Below are 19,213 nucleotides of genomic sequence, written 5' to 3'. Positions count from 1 at the left end.
ATTCGTCAGACCGGACGCCCGCCATGTGCCGAGTTCTCATGCTGGGTCTCCCCTCCCAAGTGAGAGAAGACACTGGGGACTTTCAAAGGGACTTTCTAGTCCCAATATCCCATTTTTCTAAAACCCTCCTTTTCCTTCAGGAGCAAAATCTTCCTCCCAGTAAAGAAAATGGGGGGAAATACAGAACCAAGTCAGAAAGCCTGGATTCTCTGCTACCAGTTATTTGGCTAATCCCAAACTAGTCCTTTACCCTCTTAGTCTCATTTCCTCTACCCTCTTAGTCTCATTTCCTCATCTGTTCATTGTGGTTAAAGAAATAATTATCCTGATGGAAGAATTCAAGGAGATAATGGGGATTATTTGTGACAAGTATAAAAATGTATACATCATTAAAATATATGATGTTGACGTTCTGGAAGGGAAGTTCTATATCCCTCCTCCCATCCCCTAAAACTAGGCTTTCTCAACCTCAGCACTCTTGACATTTTGGCCCAGGGAATTCTTTGCTGTGGGGTGTCCTGTGCGCTGGAAGAAGCTTAGCAGCATCCCTGGCCTCTACCCACTAGACGGGAACATCCCTATTATTGTGATGACTAAAAATGTTTTAAAGCATCACCACATGTTCCTTGGAGGGCAAAATTGCCCCCAGTGGAGAGCCGCTGTCCTGCACTGCATGCTTTGTTAGCATCTCTTTTATAAAAGTCTTTCTTTCTACCTCTTCCTGTATTCAGAAACCATCTGTCCTGAGCACTGGGCTAGGACAGGTGGAATGACAATGAATAAGACGTAGCCTTCATCCTTAAGGAGTTGCCAGCCACACATAACTGTTGACCACATGGAAGGAGTGGCTGTCAGTGGGTCTGTAGAAGCCACAGCAGCACAGAGACGAGAGGGCATGAAGTGTCCAGGAAGGAGGAGGTGGCCTAGAGTGTGTGTGATCATCTGGGTTGGCTCGTCGGAGGAACTGGCCAGGTTTCCTGAAGGCCAGTCCACTGATCTTAGAAGCGGGTGGTCCTGAGCACCCCGGAGTCCTGCGTGTTGCGTGCACAGCACCGCAGAGCCCCAGGCAGCCTGTGCGGAAATCAATCAGGTTGCGCCACGGGAGGAGGTCTCACTCTGCGTCCAGCAAGCCTCCAGCTCTGCTGAACCTGCACGGTTTATTGAGAGAGGAGAGTATAACCCTGCGTTTCAGCAGTTGGACCCTTACATATCTTTGGTAATTTTTCAGTCCAGACTTAGGTGTTGCTTGTCTGCACTGCGGCCCTCCCTAATTTAATAGGTGGAAGGGCTGGTCTTCACTTCAGTTACTGGTAACTGATGCAGGGAGGCAGACTGAGAGAGTTTAACAGTGAGTTTTCTTTACTATCAGGGAGATGAGATTAAGGTACAGAAGGCTGGCAAGCTTTACGTGTCCCCTGGGGGTGTGTAGACGGGGAGGGTCATGGCAGCATCTTCTTGGTATACTATCTTCTCGGTTTTTTTCTAACAGCTTCCTCTCTTTTACATCACTTGATCATTACAGCAAACCAGTAGATTATAGAGTTGGGCAGATATTCTCAGCTCTCATTGAATGAGTGAGGAAGACGGGGTCCAGAGAGAGTGTTTTGCCCAAGGTGACATTAGCTGTTGGTGGCAGAGCTGAGGCCACTCCAAGTTCCCGACTTCAGCCTTGCTCGTTTCCCCCACCACGGGGAAGAGGATGTGTGACGAAGGACGGGATTTTGCTGAGGTCATCAAGAAGCAGGGAAGAATGTTAAAGCTGAGTTCAAAAATGATTTGCCACATGCCTTCCATGGGACCAACTCGGTGTGTGGGCCCCAAGAGAAGACGTTTCCCCCAAAGAGCTTCCCCAGCACTGCATGGGAGTGGGGCTCACGTTCCCAAGCCGCTCCCCAGCCATCAGACAGGACCTGGTCCAGAGCTGGCATGCCCAGTTTTCACAGACATGATACAGGGGTCCAGAGCAGGAGGAGATGGGGGTGCTGGGGGAGAGTAATAGTCCTTTGAAGGAGGGAAGGGCCTCTCAGGGACAGTTAGCTCATTTTTCCACCCAGGAAGCAGCAGGAGGTCCTGGAGGAAGTAGGGACCCCAGGTAGACCCACAGCTCACAAAGGACTAGAGGTCACAGATGCTCGCCAAGCATGCTGCCCGTCCCTACCACGTGCAGCAGGTTGAACTTGACCCCGTAGTTGTGCCAAGCAAAGGGAAGAAGCCGATGGCCAGTCGAGGTCCCGGCAGCAGGGTGCCTCGAGGGAGAGGCTGCTGTGAGCAGAAAACCTTTCCCGAGGACAAGCACGTCCACGTTGCGTTCCTGACTCGGGGCCCAGCTGACCGCTTGAGAGGCGAGAGGAGCAGAACCTGTAAACGGCAGAGCCTGCCTCCCAAAGGCCGCCTTGGATCTCTCGAGGTCACAGGCAGCCTTTATGTCCCTTCGACATACAGCTTCTTATGAAACTGATCACCACCACCCGTAAGAAGGTCCTCCTCGGATCCCAGAACTGAGCCGGATCCTGGGGCGGCCTCAGCAGAATTGCAAAGTAGGTGGCATAGTAAGAGGTTCAGCCTACGGTCTAGTCTTGGCACGAGTGTTTCCTTTTGTCCTGTAAGACCCTCCACTAAGGAGCTTTTTCTCTGCCTAAAAAGATGAAATTAACTCCTCTGAAGTAACTGTTGGTATTCAGGACTCTGCAGAATTCAGCACTTAGTTGAACAAAGTGCCCTGTTCACCCTGGGGCTGGAGTCATCAGGAAGACTTTATGGACGAGCTGGGTGTCCAAAGAAGGTAGGACTTGGGCAGGCAGGGGGAGGCAGGAGGAAGTCAGAGTGAGGCCAGGCCTGGAGGAGGATGAGGGCATCTCCTGGGACGCCGAGCCCCGTGCATTGGAACCAAGAGAGTGCCCGGGGAAGGTCAGCTCGCGGTCTTCAGTCACTTGGAAAATGCCTGCTGTTTCCCCACCACCAAGTGCCCGCTGAGCCCAGGGCACCATCTGCCTCAGTGGACTCCGGGACCCCTGGCCCACGTGCAACTCAGCGTAAGAGAGCAACTTGACCAGGGGCCGAGCAGGTCGTAGAGATGGGAGGACAGAGAGGGTGTGTCCCATGGAGGGATGTGAATCAAGGCGGCCGACCCCAGGCCAGGTCCTTCCTGCAGAGTTCCAGAATCCTGAATGGGTCCAGCTGCTGGGAGAAGAGCATCTGGGGCTGTCCAGGAGCGTGGCAGACAGATGCGGTGAGAGGTTGCCTGCTGAGCCCTCTCGGGTCCTAGAAGTAAAGAAGCTGCCATCTGCATTTACCCAACAGGGCAAGTAGGCTGCCCGACTGCCCGGCCAGGTGTGCGCTGAAGCCAGTACGATCCGCAGGATCCGGGACTGAGTCTGGAGGGCCTCACCCCTGCCCTCCCTCCTCCCAGAGTGCAAGGAGCAAGAGGCCCTCGGCTTGTAGCCGGGCTTCAGAACAGCCAGAAAGAAATGGAAACACTTATTCCTCATCCCAAATATAAAGGATTCCTTCTAGTTCAGCTTAATTCTTTCTCCACGAAGACTCCCTGATTACCCCAGCCAACCTCAACATCTTTCCCTCCAGTTTCTTTCAGCATTTTTACCACCTTTATCACATACTGCCTTGTGGTTTACCTCTTCTGTACACTTCTCTCCTCTTCAAGTGTGGACACTCTTAGAAAATCCAGACCGTGTCTGACTTTTTATTCCAGTGTCCTACTCGGTATATGTGTAGGACATACACGTATACCCAGACATACACATACACACATACCCAGAATAAAAACTGGGTTTTCAGTGCTAAACGTAGCATTTTACAGTGGGTGAGTTGTTGAAATCATGGCTCATATCTCTAAAGACAGGAAGATAAAGTTCTTCATCTATATGATTCGTAACTGGGCAGCTATCATGATAGGAGCTAACAACACGTGCGCCCTTACGTTCTGCTAGGCGCTGTTCTCACTGCTGTCATGGGCCATTACATTTCATATTCACACTAACCCTCTAAAAGGGACACTTCTGTGATCCCCACTTGACAGATGAAGATACTGCCCTGCAAGGTTATGTGACTTGCCCCAAGTCACACATGCAGCTATACGTGATCACGTCATGATTCAAACCCAGGTCTGCTTGGCCTGAGACACTCCCCCTTTTAACTCTGGAGCCGAATAATCCTTGTGGTGCCGAGTGTATATGATTTGGCCGTTGAATTAAGACAGACGCCCCTGTGTATGGAAATAATGAGGGAAGGCTCTGTAGAGGAAGCAGGAATGAGCCTTGGTGGGTGGACGGAATGCAGGGGGCAGAGAAGAGGAGTATCCCGGGTGAGAATAAGAATGTGCACAGAACTGAAGATGCTGAGATGGCTCATGTGCTGCCAGTCACTGTCCTTCAGTCTGTGCTTGGCCCCTGACCTTGAGCTCCAGGGTGCCTGTGCAGGAGGGGGTGGGCTCTCCCTCTCCCCTGGTGCATTACTTTGCCGTGTGGCACTCACTGCTTGTCTTGTGTTTTTCAGCTTTGACCCGAAGAGAGCAGTGCAGCAGCTCCGAGCGTGCGGGGTGTTGGAGACCATTCGGATCAGCGCAGCTGGCTACCCGTCCAGGTACCATGGCCCCTGGAGCCTGGCTCCCCAGGGAACCCTCTTCTGTGCTGTCCCCCGAGACAGAGCCTCCAGAAATGTTCCCCAACACTGAGGGCTCAAGCAGGGTGCTGACAGACAAAAGAATTTCAGTTTGGGCTAAGAAATACGGGTGTCAACAGTAACAGCCTCCTGGACAGCTTTTCAGATTTCAACTTGGCATTGGTCTGGGTGTCAAGCTGGCTGGAGTTGCCAAGGGGGTTTCTCCTGTGCCCAAGTCCTACCTTGTCCTCTTTACCTTTTGCTTGTTTGTTCTTTACTGTGGTAAAATACACTAACATTTACCATCTTAATCATTTTTAAGTGTACAGTTCAGTGGTACTAAGTCCATTCATATTTGTACAACCATCACCACTATTCATCCACAGAACTCTTTCATCTTGCAAAACTGAAACTGTACCCATTAAGCACTCCTCACCATTCCCTCCGTTGGCAGCCAGCATTCTACTTTCTGTCTCTATGATTTTGATGACTCTACACTGATGATTCATGGAAGTGGAATCATGCAGTGTTTGTCTTTTAGTGCCTGGCATATTTCACTTCTCATAATGTTTTTAAAATTCATCCATGTTGTAGCATGTGTCAGAACTTCCTTTTCTAAGGCTGAATAATAGTCCCTTATATGTAGAGACCACATTTTGTTTATCCATCTGTCAATGGACCCCTTTACCTTTTAATATAGAATCAAATATATGATGAAAAATGTCATTTCTTTGAGTTAAAAGACCGCTATCATGATCTGATTTGCATTGTGGATAGGCCATTGAGCCACCCCAGTGTCTGTTGAAGCTGTGCCAAGACCGTGGATCCCCCCTGCTGGACACTGGCCTGAAATAGGGGTGCTAGCAACCAACTAGCCCCCGTGAAATCACATAAGCCAAACATCTTCTGCCAGGAACTGGAGCCGAACAGAGCACTGTAGCAACCCAGAGCCTGTGGTATTTTCCACAGGGACCCACCTGTCTGAAGAAGGTCCTCTAAGTGTCGGAAGGAGGAAGGAGCCAGAAATGGGGAGGAGGAGAGGCAGCCCAGCCCCTCTCCTGCCATCTCCACCTGGCACTTTCCCACTGCAGCTGAGGAAACATTCATATGCAGTGGTCAGTTACCCAGAAACAACTTAACCATCAACGGCTCCCAGATGTCACACCTGGGAAGGAAGTTGCTGATGGAATTAGGAATTTGCATTTGACCTGGAAAGTGCAAAGAACTGTCACTAATCTGCAACATCCATGCAGCTTCTCAAAACCCAGCAGGTTCAGGCATTGCTCAGAACGATCTGCTCCAGCTGGGGGTGGAAGGCTGCTATTACTGTCTTTCAACCACATATCTCTTCTTAGAAGACAGACGAGGAGTGTCCTGGGGCTCCATCTCATTTTTGGACCTTGGGGTCTGCACACAACTGGCTGACAACTCCATGATTAATGAGGTGGGCCGCGCTTGCCCTTCTTAGGTGAAGGCTCTGTGCTCCTTCTTGCTGCCCTGCAGCACCCACATCAGCCTTTTGACTGAGCGGAAGGGGCTCAGGCTGCGGGCACAGTGGTTCAATCTTGAGTTCAAGTATTGTAGCCTGGCTGATTGGACGGCCTTTCAGTGATGCTCCAAGCACAGGGTTCAGACCACGCATAGTTTGTTCCACTTAAGAACTTGACAAGGACGCTAAGGAGCTGTTGAGCCACTGGTTTTCAAACCGTGTTCTACTGGCAGCCGGGCCCCACTCCGGCTCCTGGCTCTTCTATCTGCTGGGCTCCCAGAAAGGTCTCTTTAATCCCCCATCTTTAGTCCAGCATCTCTCAAAACTGCATCGCAACCCACTAGGGGGTCAGGAAAGCAATTTAATGGGCTGTGGCCAACATCTTGTTTGTTTAACGAAATAACTTCAGATGGAAAATAGAAGGTGGCAGTTTGTAGTAGAAAGTGTGTTGTGGCCTGAGCTCACTTTAGCTGTACGTATAGGTGTGGGTGCTTCCTGATTTAAGATGCACCTTCACCAGGGAGGCCCCGAGAAGGAAGTGAGCTGCCCAGGGTCACCAGCTGGCTGTGCTCGGGCTGGACTAGAATCACCCTGCCCTGCTCTGCTGGGTGGTGGTTGGCAAACATCTTAACTGCTTACATCAGTGAAGCGTTTCTTCACTCTTCTTCCAAACAGGTGTCTCTGAGGAGTGAGGGGCAGGTGGAGTCCTGTGGGCTGGGCCCAGGCTGGAGGCCTGGTGTGGAGCTGCTCCCTGCCCTCTCCAGCTTGTAAATAAAAGACCAGATTGCAGAAGCGCAGCCTGGACTGGAGCCCTCAGAACCTGGTGGTTGGACCTTGGGCTTCGGAGTCAGGCCTAGATTTCAGTGTCAGCTCCCAGACTCCTAGGCTGGGTGACCACAGGCGAGTAAGTTAATCTCTCTGAGCCTGGGTTCCCTCATCGTTTAGTAGCATGATCATACTTACTTCATAGACTGTTGTGATAAATGAGGTAATGCATCTGAAGTCCTCAGCACAGTGCCAGGCACATAAGCATTTAATAACATATTTATTCCTCATCCAGATATGAGCGAGAAGCTGCATCCTTCTGGGGTAATTATCGGGGTAGGACATGTCTATATCAGACATTTCTAGCTTTGTTTTTGTGAAATCCTGATGTGCCTGGTTGCCTCAAAAGAGCATTCTGGAGTTCTCAAAACTCTCCAAGCAGTTGAAAAGGTCAAAGAATTGTCTGAACTACGTCAAAACAGAGTAGAGCTGAGATGTCCCATGTTAAACTGTTGAGGGTCCCTGTGCGGGAAACTTAGGGACCACGGGTCCTCACAAGCATACCTGTGCCATACAGTGCAGAGGTCTGGAGGTAAGCAGAGAAACCCAGGCGCTCATCTTTGTGTGTAACATATAATGGGTGCTGATGGTGGGCCTGTCCAATGGGAGGCGTGAACGTTGGGACCCTGTGAAAATGAGATAGTCTAAGGTAGATGGAAGCTTGGGGACCCGTCTCAGTATACAAGGAGCCACCTGTTTCGCCAAGAACTTTCTAACAGAATGACTTGTTTAATAGTAGGACAAATGACTTGCGGAGGGCATGACCCTCTTTTCTTGGAGAACGTCAAGGAAAGGCTAGAAGTCTTTGAGTCTGACATGCTTAACTGTAGACCATGCTTCAGGCAGAGGCCCCTGCTCATCTGTGTCACCTCTGATTCACCCATGGAGCTTCCTCACAGCCTCACTGAGAAATCAATCGGAGTGACAGCGTGTGCCACCCGCTGGTTTTGCTGATACAGTACAAAACCATCTGTTTGGGAGGTGGAAGAGGAAGGGGAGAGCGTTTTACTCCTGTGGTCTCCAGTGAGGTTTTGTAGCATGAGAAGGTTTCCTTGCCTTCATGGTATCCCTTTCTCCCGTTAACCTGTCCTTCCACAGCACGTCTCATCCCGTATCGAGCATCTAGCTCCATGCCGATTGCTCTGAGGGAATTAAGGATGTAAGGCATGGCCTCTGCCCACCAGGAGCTCACAGTCTAGGAGGAGTGAGTGCTACACGCCTAAAGCAGTTAAAGAACAACTAACTGTTGTAGGTGCAAGTTTAGGAGGAAACATGGCTTCATGGAGGAGGTAAGACGTGAGCTGGGCCTTGAAGGGTGAGGAGGATTCGGATTGATGCGGAGGCACCGGGAGGTTACTGCCAGTCAGGGTGCAGCGTGAGGTCTGGGTCTGGAAGGGATGGTAGGTTGCTCTTCCTGTCCAGTGATGGGGGAGATCAGCTCAGTGCCTGTTCCCCCTGCTCAGTCCTCCAGTCTTAGCGTGCCAGGGGTGCTTTTTGCCTCATCCAGACAACCCGTTCCTTGGCAGCCAAGAGAATGCATTCCCTCCAAGTCTTTCGGTTCATATGGAGAACCACTCCTCCTGCTGTTCATTCCGCCTGGCTGCAGGCAGAGTTGCCAGTGAAGTGGAGATGCCCACAGACTTGCTGTCCTCTTACAGGGCAGCTGATGGGTGTCTTTCCCTTCCTCCCTAATTGTTTCAGACTTATTCCCAGCAGATAATTACAAGGGCATCTGTACCTTTTGCTTTCGTAATTGCAAAACACAGTTGGATGTTAGAAAGGTATTGTAGGGAAGGAAAGAAAGCCTGGTATTTTTTGGTATCACAGAAAATGTTACTTAATGCTGTGATTTAAATGTTTGGGATAAGCTCCAGAACACTGCGTTCCATATCCTCCTCCTATTTGCTATCTTAGCAGATTTTGCTGAAGGGTCAAAGAGAGGATTTCCTCCCCAAACTGCCATTTGAAATACTAACTTTTAGAAAGAGGCACCATAGTGTTGTGACACTTTTGTTGGTGTTGAGACGGAGTTGAATCATCCATATTATTTCAGTTGGATCCTAACTTCTCCCTACCGCCAAGTCACAGCACCTCGGGTGGCATTTATTTGGAAGGTGAGTGGTGAGGGGGAAGGGCCGCGGGCCAGACCACCACACCCGTAGTCTCTGACTCTGCACATGGCCTGACTTTCGGTATGTGCCAGCCTTGGTAGCCACGTGGAGTGACCTCGCTGGTTTAAAACAAGATGCTACCTAACTGCTTCATCCAGAAGCCTGGTGTGTGGCTCCTGTGTTTGGGGGGTGAATTGAGTGAGGTTTAACGGATACTATGTGCCTGTCAAGGTGTTTGCCACTGAAGGAAACACACAGGTGTCACATGTGCTCCCTCAGTGTAGAGGTGAGCAGTCATTTTGTTGACCTGACTTGAGGAGCCCTTCGTGGGACCAGAGGGTCATCACAAAAAGACTAAAGCTGCCTTGGCTGCTGAGACTCAGTGCAACCAAGTGATTTCACGTGCATGAGCTCGTCAGGCAGCCATAGCTTTGCACAGCTGTCTCCAAAGGAAACTTGAATGGTTTCTTTGATTACGGGGATTACAACTTATAACATTTTCCTACATTTCTCCTACTTCTATGGCCACAGGGCAGGTATCACTTTACAGGGAAGAAAATGGCAAAGAGAAAGGGAACGCATGGTCCAGGGTGGCAGGGACTTGTGATGAAATGTCCAGAGGGCTCTTCCCCAAGGAGCCCGAGCCAAAAGCAGCCCTTTTGAGCTGGGATCTTAGGCCAGGTTCCTGCATCCAGCCTACTGATGCCCTGGGTGTGGAACTCTTAGCCCTGTTCTGTAATTAATAGATGCCAGTGCCCGCACAGTCCACCAAGCCAGAGAGGATGAATGCAGAGTTGCTGGCCAGCAGCTGCCTCTGGTGCTCCCTCACCCTGGTCTCAGGCTTCAGTATACCTGTCTGTTTTTATCCTCCCTAAGAATTATGGCCCTCTGTGAGTCTGATTTAAAATGAAAATGAAGGGCCTCCCTGGTGGCGCAGTGGTTGAGAGTCCGCCTGCCGATGCAGGGGATACGGGTTCGTGCCCCGGTCTGGGAGGATCCCACATGCCGCGGAGCGGCTGGGCCCGTGAGCCATGGCCGCTGGGCCTGCGCATCCGGAGCCTGTGCTCCGCAACGGGAGAGGCCACAACAGTGAGAGGCCCGCATACCGCAAAAAGAAAAAAAAAAAAAAAAAAAAATGAAAATGAATCATTCAAGTTGAAATGTGACAGTGGCTAAGAAAAATGTCCATGATCACGTCCATAAAGCACCGTGATAAATGCGCTGTCCAGGAAGACAGGCTCGTCCCCCAGCACCTGACTCCCAGCCCCCCCTGGGAGGTGTCTTACGCCTGCGCAGTCACCTGTCTCCCTCCTCGGAGGGCTTCAGAGCAGCTTTGTGTCCTGGAGGAATTGTGAAGCAAATTCCACTTATGCAAAACAAACGTGGTGGGGTGGAGAGGGGAGCTGCTTGAATATGCAATATTTATATCCTAGGAAAAAAACTCACCGTAACTCTCCACTGTACCTCACAGTCACGGCAGAAAAACTCATTGGTGCTTTCCAAAAAGACTTCCACTCCTTCCCCAGCTTCACCCCCCTGCCCCGTAGGGACTAAATAGCATAGGATTGGAGAACTGGATGGAGGCTTGAGAAATTGCTTGGTTCACCTTCCTATTTAATCATGATTAAACAAACATACACATAGCTACTCGCCTTGCTTTTAAAAATCCTACCAAGAAAGAATGTAGAACTTATTTTGGAGCAAAATAATTTTTTATCTCTGCTCTTCCTGCCCTTAGTTCTGGCCCTTTCTCCCCTGAGTGCTGTGCTCATTTCAGGGGACCAGGGTCTGACGCAGGGTTCTTGACCACAGCTGCACATCACGGTCATGTGTAAGCGTTCCCAGAAGCCAGGAGCCGCTTCAGACTCAGAATCTGCCTTCGACAAGATTTCCCAGGTGATTTTTAGATGCATCCTGCCCTACAGCTGTCGCCCAGAGGCAAGTGTTGGCTCCCCAGTAAATCGCAGCCACTTGACTGTCTGAGGGCAGTGCCGGGACTGCGTAGATTTGCCTCTGTCCTCACCTGGCGTCTCGGCTCCAGCATGGAGCCAGTGGGGAAGGCTTGTGTCTCCCTTCCCCTGCAGTAGGGCTTAGCGACCTTCAGACCCAGGGCCACCTTTGGGTCTCAGCCTGTGTTCCCCTGAGAGGCCCAGGACGTATGTGGGGGATAAAGGGAGAGGCAAATACGGGGTGTCCGTGGCGGGGTGAGCGCCCTGTCAGCTTTGCACTGGGAACCCATGCATGACTATCATCTTTCTATAAATTTGCCTATTCCGGATATTCCAGATATTTCATATAAATGGAATCACACATGTGATCAACATGGGCCTTTTATGTCAGGTTTCTTACACTTAGGATAATATTTTCAAGGTTCATCCATGTTGTAGCATGCATCAGAACATTATTCCTTTATAATGTTTAACACTATTTTAATATAAGAATACACCACACTTTATTTTACCCATTCATCAGTTGATGGGCATCTGCATTTTTTTTTTTTTTTTTTTTTTTTTTTTTTTTCTGTACGCGGGCCTCTCACTGCTGTGGCCTCTCCCGTTGCAGAGCACAGGCTCCGGACACACAGGCTCCGCGGCCATGGCTCGCGGGCCCAGCCGCTGCGCGGCATGTGGGATCTTCCGGGATAGGGGCACGAACCCGTGTCCCCTGCATCGGCAGGCGGACTCTCAACCACTGCGCCACCAGGGAAGCCCCGACATCTGCATTTTTAAAAAAATTTTTAACATCTTTGTTAGAGTATAATTGCTTTACAATGGTGTGTCAGTTTCTGCTTTATAACAAAGTGAATCAGTTATACACATACACATATCCCCATATCTCTTCCCTCTTGTGTCTCCCTCCCTCCCATCCTCCCTATCCCACCCCTCTAGGTGGTCACAAAGCACCGAGCTGATCTCCCTGTGCTATGCAGCTGCTTCCCACTAGCTATCTATTTTACGTTTGGTAGTATATATATGTCCATGCCACTCTCTCACTTTGTCACAGCTTACCCTTCCCCCTCCCCATATCCTCAAGTCCATTATCTAGTAGGTCTGTCTTTATTCCCATCTTGCCCCTAGGTTCTTCATGACCATTTTCTTTTTTTCTCTTTCTGACTTACTTCACTCTGTATGAAGTCTCTAGGTCCATCCACCTCACTACAAATAACTCAGTTTTGTTCCTTTTTATGGCTGAGTAATATTCCATTGTATATATGTGCCACATCTTCTTTATCCATTCATCTGCTGATGGACACTTAGGTTGCTTCCATGTCCTGGCTACTGTAAATAGAGCTGCAGTGAACATTTTGGTACATGACTCTTTTTGAATTATGGTTTTCTGAGGGTATATGCCCAGTAGTGGGACTGCTGGGTCATATGGTAGTTCTATTTGTAGTTTTTTAAGGAACCTCCATACTGTTCTCCATAGTGGCTATATCCATTTACATTCCCACCAACAGTGCAAGAGGGTTCCCTTTTCTCCACACCCTCTCCAGCATTTATTGTTTCTAGATTTTTTGATGATGGCCATTCTAACTGGTGTGAGGTGAAACCTCATTGTGTTTTTTTTTTTTTTTTTTTTTGTGGTACGCGGGCCTCTCACTGTTTTGTCCTCTCCCATTGCGGAGCACAGGCTCAGCGGCCATGGCTCACGGGCCCAGCCGCTCCGCGGCACGTGGGATCCTCCCGGACCGGGGCACGAACCCGCGTCCCCTGCAGCGGCAGGCAGAGTGATCTAATCTCATACTTTTACATGTCTCTGTCCAGTTTGCCCAGCACCACTTATTGAAGAGGCTGTCCTTTCTCCACTGTACACTCCTGCCTCCTTTATCAAAGATAAGGTGACCATATGTGCATGGGTTTATCTCTGGGCTTTCTATCCTGTTCCATTGATCTACATTTCTGTTTTTGTGCCAGTACCATACTGTCTTGATTACTGTAGCTTTGTAGTATAGTCCGAAGTCAGGGAGCCTGATTCCTCCAGCTCCATTTTTCATTCTCAAGATTGCTTTGGCTATTCAGGGTCTTTTGTGTTTCCATACAAATTGTGAACTTTTTTGTTCTAGTTCTGTGAAAAATGCCAGTGGTAGTTTGATAGGGATTGCATTGAATCTGTAGATTACTTTGGGTAGTAGAGTCATTTTCACAATGTTGATTCTTCCAATCCAAGAACATGGTATATCTCTCCATCTATTTGTATCATCTTTAATTTCTTTCATCAATGTCTTATAATTTTCTGCATACAGGTCTTTTGTCTGCTTAGGTAGGTTTATTCCTAGATATTTTATTCTTTTTGTTGCAGTGGTAAATGGGAGTGTTTTCTTAATTTCACTTTCAGATTTTTCATCATTAGTATATAGGAATACCAGAGATTTCTGTGCATTAATTTTGTATCCTGCTACTTTACCAAATTCATTGATTAGCTCTAGTAGTTTTCTGGTAGCATCTGTAGGATTCTCTAGAGTATCATGTCATCTGCAAACAGTGACAGTTTTACTTCTTCTTTTCCGATTTGGTTCCTTTTATTTGTTTCTCTTTCTGATTCCTGTGGCTAAAACTTCCAAAACTATATTGAATAATAGCAGTGAGAGTGGACAACCTTGTCTTGTTCCTGATCTTAGAGAAAATGGTTTCAGTTTTTCACCATTGAGAACAATGTTGGCTGTGGGTTTGTCATCATGGCCTTTATTATGTTGAGGTAAGTTCCCTCTATGCCTACTTTCTGGAGGGTTTTTATCATAAATTGTTGAATTTTGTCGAAAGCTTTCTCTGCATCGATTGAGATGATCCTATGGTTTTTCTCCTTCAATTTGTGTAAATGGTGTATTACGTTGATTGACTTGCATGTATTGAAGAATCCTTGCATTCCTGGGGTAAACCCCACTTGATCATAGTGTATGATCCTTTTAATGTGCTGTTGGATTCTGTTTGCTAGTATTTTGTTGAGGATTTTTGCATCTATGTTCATCAGTGATGTTGGTCTGTAGTTTTCTTTCTTTGTGACATCTTTGGTTTTGGTATCAGAGTGATGGTGGCCTCGTAGAATGAGTTTGGGAGAGTTCCTCCCTCTGCTATATTTTGGAAGAGTTTGAGAAGGATAGGTGTTAGTTCTTCTCTAAATGTTTGATAGAATTCGCCTGTGAAGCCATCTGGTCCTGGGCTTTTGTTTGTTGGAAGATTTTGAATCACAGTTTCAATTTTAGTACTTGTTATTATCTGTTCATATTTTCTATTTCTTCCGCATTCATTCTTGGAAGGTTGTGCATTTCTAAGAATTTGTCCATTTCTTCCAGGTAGTCCATTTTATTGGCATATAGTTGCTTGTAGTAATCTCTCATGATCCTTTGTATTTCTGCAGTGTCAGTTGTTACTTCTCCTTTTTCATTTCTAATTCTATTGATTTGAGTCTTCTCCCTTTTTTCTTGATGAGTCTGGCTAATGGTTTATCAATCTTGTTTATCTTCTCAAAGAACCAGCTTTTAGTTTTATTGATCTTTGCTATCGTTTCCTTCATTTCTTTTTCATTTATTTCTGATCTGATCTTTATGATTTCTTTCCTTCTGCTAACTTTGGGGCTTTTTTGTTCTTCTTTCTCTAATTGTTTTAGGTGTAAGTTTAGGTTGTTTATTTGAGATGTTTCTTATTTCTTAAGGTAGGCTTGTATAGCTATAAACTTCCCTTTTAGAACTGCTTTTGCTGCATCCCATAGGTTTTGGGTTGTTGTGAGTTCATTGTCATTTGTTTCTCGGTATTTTTGATTTCCTTTTTGATTTCTTCAGTGATCTCTTGGGTATTAAGTAGTGTGTTGTTTAGCCTCCATATGTTTGTATTTCTTACAGAGATTTTCCTGTAATTGATATCTAGTCTCATAGCGTTGTGGTCGGAAAAGGTACTTGATACGATTTCAATTTTCCTAAATTCACCAAGGCTTGATTTGTGACCCAAGATATGATCTATCCTGGAGAATGTTCCATGAGCACTTGAGAAGAATGTGTGTTCTGTTGTTTTTGGATGGAATGTCCTATAAATATCAATTAAGTCCGTCTTATTTAATGTATCATTTAAAGCTTGTGTTTCCTTATTTATTTTCATTTTGGATGATCTGTCCATTGGTGAAAGTGGGGTGTTAAAGTCCCCTACTATGATTGTGTTACTGTCGATTTCCCCTTGTATAGCTGTTAGTATTTACCTTAGGTATTGAGGTGCTCCTATGTTGGGTGCATAAGTATTTACGATTGTTATATCTTCTTCTTGGATTGATCCCTTGATCATTATGTAGTGTCTCTCTTTGTCTCTTGTAATAGTCTTTGTTTTAAAGTCTATTTTGTCTAATATGAGAATTGCTACTCCAGCTTTCTTTTGATTTCCATTTGCATGGAATATCTTTTTCCATCCCCTCACTTTCAGTCTTTATGTGTCCCTAGGTCTGAAGTGGGTCTCTTGTAGACAGCATATATACGGGTCTTGTTTTTGTATGGACATTTGAATTATTTGCACTTCTTAACAAGTATGAATAATACTGCTCTGAATATTCATGTACATAGTTTTGTATGCATGTGTATCTTCTTTCTCCTATTTGTACCTAGAGGTAGGATTGCTGGGTAATATGATAACTCTTTACTCTTTCAAGAAACTGCCACTGTTTTCCAGCATGGCTGCACCATTCTACATTCTCAGCAATGGATGGGGCTTCCCATATCTATACATTCTTGCCAACACTTGTTATTGTCTGTCTTTTTTATTATAGCCATTCTAGTGGGTGTCAAGTGGCATCCCACTGTGATTTGATTTGCATTTCTCTGGTGATTAATGAAGTTGAACATCTTTCCATGTGCTTATTGGCCATTCGTATATCTTCTTTGGAGAAATGGTATGCAGATCACTTGCCTATTTTTAAATTGGGTTAGTTGTCTCTTTGGTGTTGAGTTGTAGGAGTTCTTTACATATTCTAGATACTAGATCTTTATCAGATATATTACTGGCAAATATTTTCTCGCATTCTGTGGGGTGTCTTTTCATTTTCTTGATGGTGTCCTTTGAAGCATAAAAGCTTTGCATTTAGCAAGAGTCCAGTGTATCTATTTTTTCCTCTGAGATTGTTTGTCCAATCCAAGGTCACAAAGATTTACACCTATGTTTTCTTCTAAGAGTTTTATAGGTTTAGGTTTTTAATCCATTTTGGGTTAATTTATGTGTAATGTGAAGTAGAGGTCCGACATCATCCTTTTGCATACAGATACCAGTTGTGCCAGCATCATTTGTTGAAAAGACCATATTGACTCTTGGTAGGCAAGATAAGGGAGTATCACCCCATTTTAGGATGACAAAACAGATCCCTTAAGAGTTAAATGATCAGATTAAATCCTCACAGATAGAAAGGGGTGGAGTCGTCATACGACATGGCCAGGGGTTAAGGATGCCTTCACTTGTGAGTCTTCTACAAAGTGCCCTCTCCTCTGACTTTGTTCTCCTGTGTTCCTTGGAAAATTTTGTCCATTCTTGATACAGTTCCAAGGAAAACTCCTTCATCCAACATCATTTATTTCTCCGCTGGGTTGTTTCTTCAAAAGGGAGAACAAGAGAAGAGTATGGTGCTTGGTGTCCATCATGAAAATTGTTTCTGCAACTCGTATCTATACAGACTCTGTTGGTCCTGGTTAACGGGCATCTCAACATGGCTAAACACCTCTGCCCCACAAATGTCTGTTGGACAGTGTGTGAAACACTGGAGGGGACCAGCCCCCACCACCCCCCGGCCCCTGGAGCTCACAGGCTCCTGAAGGTTCTCAAACTAGAAGAGAAGAATGATCCCTTATGTTCTGTGTCGGCATGACCAGGATCTTTGCCTAAGTTGAATGTCACAGAGCCGTGAGATGTGTCAAAGTACAGGTTGACCCCCCCTAACTCTGACCTAAAAAGCCCTGATGGATTCGTCACCTTTTTCTTAGGGGTCCTTGTGATAACTTGACATGCCATCTTCAGGGATTCCTCTTGTGGCCTGACGTCAGAGAAGTTGTGTGACTTAGCCTCATACTCTGGGCTTACTGGAGAGATTCAGAGCTTGTCTATACCAGCCAGTCCCCGCATGAGGAAGCCTGTCCAAGAGAAGGAAGCAAAGTGCTGCCACCTTTTCAGATCCACCCCATTGTACACACTGGTCCATTGGGGCCCTGCAGGCAGGCGTGTTCTTCTGTGGGGCGTCCCCACGTGTAGATGTTAGGTATGGTATCAGGCTCCAGATGGGAACTCAGTCAAGCAAAACATCACCCCACTGCATGTGCTCCACCACACACTGTCTTGAGGCCTGAGGAGCTTGTAACGAGGAAGCACCTTTCCAGACTGGTGGGCTCTGCTGAACCCTTGACCTGGGGCAGCTCATCCACCATGCCTTCTCCCACTTCTTCCCAGGAGGCGTCACAGGTCCTGGGCTTTCCCCACACCCAGCTGTGACCGCTCTACCGGTTGGTATGCCTGCTCCCCAGCAGACCAGAGACACATAGGGTGAAGTAGGCCCCTATTTCAGAGAAAACACGATATTAAAGTCTGGGACATTCAGCCAGACCCCTGGCATGCAAGTCTGAATCCAGAGAGAACAGGGCTGAGTGAGTCCTGTCTCTGAGGCCCCTACGACTCCACATAGCCCAGGGTTGGGGCCACAGTTGAGGCCTGGAATACACTTAGGATGGGAGCTCTTCTCCCACTGCTAATATGGAAGAGAATGGAAGAGCAGCTGGGCCCAGGGTGGGCTTAAAAGACGCTCGCAGGCCATCGGCCACAGAGATGCCTGGGAGAGGGTGTCTCCAGGGCCACCCAATGTGGGGGGGGGGACTGGGAGGAAGCAGATTCACACTGCAGAGGCAGATGGCAGTCGTGGTCCATTGTTCTTAAGGTTCCTTGGACTAGGACTGTGTTCTATAATACACATTCCACAAATGTTTGGGAACTTTTTTGCATATCTTGATGAAGGGGGTGGTGGGTAACGGTGGAAAGATGCTCTGTGTCCTGTGTCCTAGGGAACTGTCCCACGCACTGAGGAAGTGTCTGCCCCAGAGCCATTCCTACCCTCCTTGAGAAACTCTGGTAGAGAGAAAAGTTTAACACTGGGTTCCAGCCATTTTAAAGCTCAGAAAATACCGAGTTTTTAAGATGTAGTAAGTGACTGCGGGTTAAGATACCATGCATGATAGGTGCTGGGAGGTTTTTAAAAAGTATCAGAAGACGTATCTGAGCTTGGCCGAAGGAGGCACAAGTCCATCAGAGAAGCTAGCATGTAGAAAAAAATATCCACAATACAACGCAGAAAGCTCTGTGTCCCACAGGGAAACGGGAATACTTCAAATGCTATGAGAGAGAGAGGTTTCGTGGTACATAAGCTCCAGGGGAAACCTTGGGTACCTGTGGTGATAAAAAGCGGTCTTTCCTAACTTTTACATGCAGAAAACCTCCATCCAGATGTTCCTGCCAAATCAGAGAGTCTTGTTAAGAAATTCTACTTTTGGAAAAAGAATCACATATTCTATTTAGATTCCCTTGGAAGGTTTTCCTCTTACGGATGAGGGAGCCTTTCCTGTGAAGATTTCATTTCTAAGAGCACAGAGGTCCACAGAAAACGGAATCCACATTTGATTCTGGGTCCTTTGGTGAAGGACACATACATGCCCGGACCCTGTTTTGGTACCCCATGAGGGAGTGCCAACCCAAGCCCTTCTCTGTGGAAGGGCTGCTTTCTGCACCCTCCTCCCCCATTGGTGTCACCTTGATGCAGGCATCTGAGGCGGCCTTTTAAAGAAAAGGGGCAGGGCTTGGATGGGAAGGGAGAGTAACTTAGGTCTTTAGGAAGCATTGCAGCTTTCCAAACCCGCCACGTCCGTGAGCTCACTGGCTACTGAAGTCCTGGGAGGTACTCGTGAGGCGGGTGATGTTCTCTCCACTTGCAGACAGGGGAGGTGAGGTGTCCAGTCTGTGACTTGCCTAAGGTCACACTGCCAGTCAGTGTCACAGCGGGCTTCTCTCCTCCCGTCCTCCAAGTTTTTTCTGTATTGGGGTCACATCTCCCTACTCCCTCGTTATCTCTGGAGGCTGTAACCTCCCTGAGTTATAGAACTGTCAGCAGTAAGTGGTTTTCAAATTAGAAGCATTGAAGGTTTTTAGCCCAGTGAAACGCTGCTCTAATT

At 47.4% G+C, this 19,213-nt stretch overlaps 1 protein-coding gene across 1 annotated transcript in view; it reads left to right on the top strand.

Moving 5' to 3' along the window:
* The window catches only part of MYO5B (myosin VB), a gene marked incomplete at its 3' end in the record, with an annotated part of 387,279 nt that overhangs the window by 298,503 nt on the left and 69,563 nt on the right, over window positions 1-19,213 (top strand). The window contains exon 17 of the mRNA XM_081252328.1: window positions 4,513-4,599. Coding sequence (XP_081108454.1) covers window positions 4,513-4,599 — 87 coding nt within the window. The remainder of the gene's footprint in view (window positions 1-4,512; window positions 4,600-19,213) is intronic.

Source organism: Mesoplodon bidens (assembly GCF_964165515.1).
Source record: "Mesoplodon bidens genome assembly, chromosome: 13".
NCBI classification, from domain to species: Eukaryota; Metazoa; Chordata; class Mammalia; order Artiodactyla; family Ziphiidae; genus Mesoplodon; species Mesoplodon bidens.
This window is presented reverse-complemented; position numbering and strand designations above follow the sequence as displayed.